Here is a 6,639-nt window from a genome sequence, read left to right on the forward strand (position 1 = left end):
CCAGAAAAACGTATGTCTTCTGTACTTCAAGAACACGCTTCCGTGATTTGTGTGCACGGCGACATACTGGCTGAACTTTGACCATTCCCCCCGTTCGACAATGATACAGTGAACTAGAACAGAAAGTTAAGCGACAGCCATGGGCAATGCCTTGAGAGAGCTGTCGGCGACATACTGGCTGAACTTTGACCATTCCCCCCGTTCGACAATGATACAGTGAACTAGAACAGAAAATTAAGCGATAGCCATGGACAATGCCTTGAGAGAGCTATCGTGGCGGGTGGCTAACGTATACATACAGCGGCAACGCTGCAGTCGCCGACTAAGATGAGGCGTCCCACAGTGTGTAAGGAATGCGCAGATTCGCATTGTACGCTCATGGAAAGTCAGAAAACGAAGACGGAAAGTGTGATAACTGGGCAGGCTTTGATGAGGAAATTAAGCTTAGAGCAACATTGGGTTCGAAGATAGACTAAGAAATACGAGAGAATGAGGAAGAGAAACTGTTCATTAACTCACAATGGAGAAAAAGAGCTGCATGCAGGATCACTGGAAAGTGCCAGTATGGATACATATATATATTCGGAGAGGCGGAGAAGGATAGCAGCGGTAAAAAAGAAAAAGAGAACGTTTCAGAGTTTTTACCGATTAAGGAAGAGGATAATTACAGCATTATGATACTTCACCGCAAGGGAAGCTAAATTTACTATTAGTAGCGAAGTCGGGTTGCCATAAAAAGTTATAAAGCGAGACGATATGGTGGGCCAGCCTTCGTTAGTGTGGTCACACTGACGAAGGCTGGCCCATCAGCCGAAACATTTGTAATTAGTAAAGGTGTTTCGGCGTACGTCGTGCTTTTTCGCTTCCGATATATATATATATATATATATATATATATATATATATATATATATATATATATATATATATATATATATATATATATATATATATATATATATATATATATATATATATATATATATATATATATATATCGTCGAAAGGCGCTGCACTTCGTTTTCAATCTTGCAAGATTGAAAGCGAACAGGTACTTGTACTGCGTCTATGAGACTTTATTGACAAAAGATAGTGAAAAAAAAACATACCCGTCCAAGAATCCCTGCATATATGTGAATCTTGATGGTGTGCATAATAGTTTACGTTTTTTTTTTTTTCGTCACATCGTGAGAATGCACGACACACAGAAGAAGAGACAGTGTACATGTTCTCCTATTTTCGTTCCTTTTTTTTTTCGTGCTTGCAAGCCTTGACTTGTTTAGTGAGAGCAATCCTATAATCGTAGCTGCGTTGTATAGTTGGCACACCAATTAACACGCAGTCAATGAAACACAGTAATGAAGTGTATTTTAAAAGGGTGCGGTTTGCTGTTTCTTTGTATGAACTCGTTGTTTTCACGCTGTTTCGCACCGTCAAGCCTACCATGCAAGCTCAAGCCCAATAATAAAATTTGGAAGGCTCGGGGAAACGTTTGTTCTTTTTATGAATTCATGAGTCTACTCGGTGAACACCGACGGCGACTTCACTTCGTCACCGAAGAATTCATCGGTTGTTGAATGGTTCTCACTACCTGCGACGAGAACATCGATTCTTCAGAACTATTTCCCTTTACACCACTTTTCCTGAATAACCGATAAATTTTTTGCACCACCATAGCTCTTCCCAACCACAACAGGCCAAAAGAAAAAAAAATGCGTTGATGGTCACACAAAATAACACGACTGCTGCGGTGTGTCCGGCCATCACTGCCCAATAGAATGGGTGCAAGATAGCATCGGTGCATCGTGGTGTCGGCTAGAATACAAAAACAAATTGTAGGCAGGCGCTAAAGTAGTCAGTTTGCCCCAAAGGGAGCGTCGCGAGTTCGATTAAAAGCCGCACCACCCGCCGGTGCCGTTTCAGCTGAGCGCCTCCCTTCGTAGCCTAAGAGGGCGCTACGAGCGTCGTGTACATCAGTCACGGCTGCATCTGCTCCCACAAAAACGCCGGATTGCCCCGGAACTTCTCTTCCTGCCTCCAAGATTCCTGTGCGCAAGGTCAGTAAAGCTGCTAAGACTCTTTTGCAACCAAAATCTTCGGGACTTAAAGCACAGAAGCGAAAAAAACCCCACAACGAGGACGCGCCCGGGGTACGTTCAAGGCTAGGCCTAACAAAGCACCCGCGCCGACCCAACACTGGCGCGGGCGCAACGCCGGCTACTAGTGACCCCAATGCCGAAGTGCCCATGATGCTGTCCGCGTTCGACATGGACACCACACCACCTTTGAGTGCAACAGACAAAGCACACGTGTTTTCCATGCCTGCACCGCTTGCAAGTCATACGTTCATTACTACAAAAATAGGTGTAGGAGACGACAGGGGCAGGAACTATCACTTGGCTGTGTGTAAACTTATTTTGCCATATTTGGCGGAATCTGAGTGACAGCCGTGAGGTACGATTGGTGCTCGCATTTTGCATGCAGGTTGTGTTGCATCTTGTTATTGATTTACGTGCTCAGGACCAAGTAGTGCTAGCAGTTCATTTGTTTGGTTCCTCACTTGTCAAGTTTTTTGGCGCACTCTTCACTTGTTCAGCTCAGTGGTCTCTGGCACCCTACGTGGTCAAGGCAGGCGGCTATTGTCAGAGCTCTCTCACCTTCCTGCGAAGTCCATCACCTGGCACACATCACAATCAGGTAGGCATTTATTTCACCGTTATCGATCATTACCTATCTTATAAACAGTTATAAGGTGCACTCGCATGCCACAGCTCATACGAGCTAGGCATGTAACATGTCTGTCGCTATTATAAGGTGAATAATGAAACACGTGTTTGCCATGCTTGCATCGCTCATACATACCTTATTACTAAATTAGGCACAGAAAACAGTAGGGGTAGCAACGGTAACATTACTGTGCGTAGGCATATTTCAGTGCATTTTGTGGATTTTTAGTGTCGGCTATGAGGTACGACCATAGTGCTCGCACGCTGTGTTGCACCTTTATTGAGTTGCGCATGCAGGAAGCAGTACAGTGAACAGTTTAATTCTTCGGAATTATATGAAGCATTGCTTGCACTCAGCAATAACGGCATTTTTCCTTTGTTAGTGTCACTTAATTGTATTATTGTGGTGAAGCCTGCTGTTGAGTTGCATCTTTGTAGTTTGAGGATGTCACAGGTCTGTTTGTGCACGCACTCATTAGTGATCTCCTCGGTGCCCATGCACATGGCTGTTATAAGGTGCACTTGTAAGCCGGATCAGCAGGAGTCTGCTGTCACGTACACACCAGGCGTGTACGTGTCTTTGTCGTCTTATCGAGCGCAGACAAAGCACTCGTGTTTTCCATGCCTGCATCGCTTGCAAGTCATACGTCCATTACTACAAAAATAGGTGTAGGAGACGACAGGGGCAGCAACTGTCACTTGGCTGTGTGTAAACTTATTTTGCCGTACTTGGCGGAATTTGAGTGACAGCCGTGAGGTACGATTGGTGCTCGCATTTTGCATGCAGGTTGTGTTGCATCTTGTTATTGATTTACGTGCTCAGGACCAAGTAGTGCTAGCAGTTCATTTGTTTGGTTCCTCACTTGTCAAGTTTTTTGGCGCACTCTTCACTTGTTCAGCTCAGTGGTCTCTGGCACCCTACGTGGTCAAGGCAGGCGGCTATTGTCAGAGCTCTCTCACCTTCCTGCGAAGTCCATCACCTGGCACACATCACAATCAGGTAGGCATTTATTTCACCGTTATCGATCATTACCTATCTTATAAACAGTTATAAGGTGCACTCGCATGCCACAGCTCATACGAGCTAGGCATGTAACATGTCTGTCGCTATTATAAGGTGAATAATGAAACACGTGTTTGCCATGCTTGCATCGCTCATACATACCTTATTACTAAATTAGGCACAGAAAACAGTAGGGGTAGCAACGGTAACATTACTGTGCGTAGGCATATTTCAGTGCATTTTGTGGATTTTTAGTGTCGGCTATGAGGTACGACCATAGTGCTCGCACGCTGTGTTGCACCTTTATTGAGTTGCGCATGCAGGAAGCAGTACAGTGAACAGTTTAATTCTTCGGAATTATATGAAGCATTGCTTGCACTCAGCAATAACGGCATTTTTCCTTTGTTAGTGTCACTTAATTGTATTATTGTGGTGAAGCCTGCTGTTGAGTTGCATCTTTGTAGTTTGAGGATGTCACAGGTCAGTTTGTGCACGCACTCATTAGTGATCTCCTCGGTGCCCATGCACATGGCTGTTATAAGGTGCACTTGTAAGCCGGATCAGCAGGAGTCTGCTGTCACGTACACACCAGGCGTGTACGTGTCTTTGTCGTCTTATCGAGCGCAGACAAAGCACTCGTGTTTTCCATGCCTGCATCGCTTGCAAGTCATACGTCCATTACTACAAAAATAGGTGTAGGAGACGACAGGGGCAGCAACTGTCACTTGGCTGTGTGTAAACTTATTTTGCCGTACTTGGCGGAATTTGAGTGACAGCCGTGAGGTACGATTGGCGCTCGCATTTCGCATGCATGTTCTGTTGTGTCTATTGATTTGCGTGCTCAGCAGTTCATTTCTTTGGAATTGCACGACACATTGCTTACACCCGACAACATTGCGAATTTGCACGTCACTTAGCCATACTACTGCTTAACTGCAGCTAATCCAGCATGGGAGTCCTTGTGTGTACCCAAGAAGTTGGTGTATGGCAACAGAATCAAGCGATCGCATATGCGAAGTTTTGGGTGCCCTATCTTGAAGCCACCCATTTCCATCTCTTGCGCGTACTACTGGCAGGCTACGGTGCAATTCATACTTGGTATCAACTGTTTGATTAGTCAATATATCACAAAAAGCTTTAAGTAATTGTTTAAAGTAATTATGTTTCAAGCTAAAATTTTAAAGTAATTGTATTCAATATTGGACCTGGCTGCACTTGAGAGGCTGAAGCTGCTTTCACATATGTGCAAGATATGAACATCTGTTGTCAACATTAGCGATATAATGGATAGCATTACTTAAGTTGTGAACATGTGTAATGTTGGAGCATATGCTAAGCTCACTTTTGACTGCACATTCAGGAATAGCCTTTTAAGAGACCCAAGTTGCGCAAGTATGGGTGCAGTTTTCTGTAGAATTTGTGCAGTTAATGTTACAGTCTCCGTCATTATTTCTTTTCCTTGCGCCGCCTGCTTCAACTTAGTTTAAACATTTGTAGCAGGTCAAGAATATTTATATTCACTGTGCTCTTATATAGAGGACTGCTTAAAAAGCATTGGCTAATGTTCATATGAAATTGAACATAACCTGACATGCTAACCAGATATTGGAATGATTCTACTATTGTAGACTGTAAGGTATTATTACCATTGTAGCAGTGTTTTTATTATAAAATTGGGCGGTCTGAAAAAGTGCACAAGCCAGTGAATGTAATTTAGCAAAATAAGTGCTCTACCTTCATTGCAGCCATAACATCAATGAAGAATGCCCACTTGCCGGCATTGCGCACAGACATTTTCAACATTGACCGACTACTTCGAGCACTACCACTATCACAGCAGTGTGTTGGGCGGTGCCCTTTGCCCTTGTGAGCCTTGTGGAGCTTTGTTTAAAAACTATCAGAGCCTAAGAAGTCACGTCTTCAGACATCACAAGAAGCGATGCAGCAAACAGACTGATGATGCGTTTGTCTGCTCTGTGTTGTCATGCGGGGCGAGTGTGCCTACTCGCACGGAGCTTCTTGGTCACATAGCTGCCCATCTGGAGAGTGGAATTGATGCTGTTATGTGTCCTTTTGTGGGTTGTGGTAGTGTGCTGAGGTCAGCAGGTTCCTTCAGAACACATGTTTCAAGGTATCACCGGGGCAAAACTGCAACACAGTGCACGGAAGTACCTGAAATTGAATCCAGTTCAGATCAAGAGCACAGTAGCACACCCCCTGCTGATGTTGGAGATAACTGTGAAAGGGAGTCTGGTTGTGACAGCGATTTGCCGCTGAACCCCTTTTTTTTTTTATAGTGATGTCATAATCGTGGAGTGCACGCCATTTTCCTGCTCATATGCTTTGGTGTTTACAAAAACAAAAGGAGCCTTTTTTATTTTGCAAACAAAATCTGTTGCAATCAATGCTCTATCTCGTCCACTTCTTTTTTTCTTGTCTATGTGGTTTACGTCCCTACCTTTCTTCAGCCTGAACCTACTAGCCAACAACATGTTCTAGTAAGCTGGTGCAGTAGTTTCAGGGTGGTATTCCCCACCAGTCTGTTTTTTGTCTTCTTTTTTTGGCGTGTCACAGCTGTTGCACTCAATTGTAGGGTGGTAATATAGTTCTACATTTCAATCAGTTTTCACTTTAATATCTCTACAGATGAATTCATCTATTATCAAGTAACTGTTATTTACTTTGATTTTTGGAATAATTGCAGGAAATCTTCCAGGAGAGGATGGCGGCCTGTGCGCCTGCATTATTTCAGATGATGGAGGAGGCGCCGACGAAACATACTATGGAACTGGTGGTGCGCGTGAGAGACGAAGGACAAAGAGAAAAAGCAGTCCAGGTAGCTGTGCTACCATTCCTCTGCGCGCATTTTAAGGAAGACAAGAACTACCTTTACCAAGTATTTGAAGTAAG

At 43.9% G+C, this 6,639-nt stretch overlaps 1 protein-coding gene across 1 annotated transcript; it reads left to right on the forward strand.

Moving 5' to 3' along the window:
* Positions 1 to 1,923: 1,923 nt before the first annotated feature.
* Positions 1,924 to 6,634, forward strand: LOC142795495 (uncharacterized; the record flags this gene model as incomplete). Its single annotated transcript, XM_075886065.1, is given in 4 exon segments — positions 1,924 to 2,057; positions 2,597 to 2,697; positions 3,626 to 3,726; positions 6,434 to 6,634. Coding segments are annotated over 4 exon segments (537 nt in total), but the record flags the coding sequence as incomplete, so codon positions are not given.
* Positions 6,635 to 6,639: the final 5 nt, after the last annotated feature.

Source organism: Rhipicephalus microplus, unplaced genomic scaffold (genome assembly GCF_043290135.1).
Source record: "Rhipicephalus microplus isolate Deutch F79 unplaced genomic scaffold, USDA_Rmic scaffold_701, whole genome shotgun sequence".
NCBI classification, from domain to species: domain Eukaryota; kingdom Metazoa; phylum Arthropoda; class Arachnida; order Ixodida; family Ixodidae; genus Rhipicephalus; species Rhipicephalus microplus.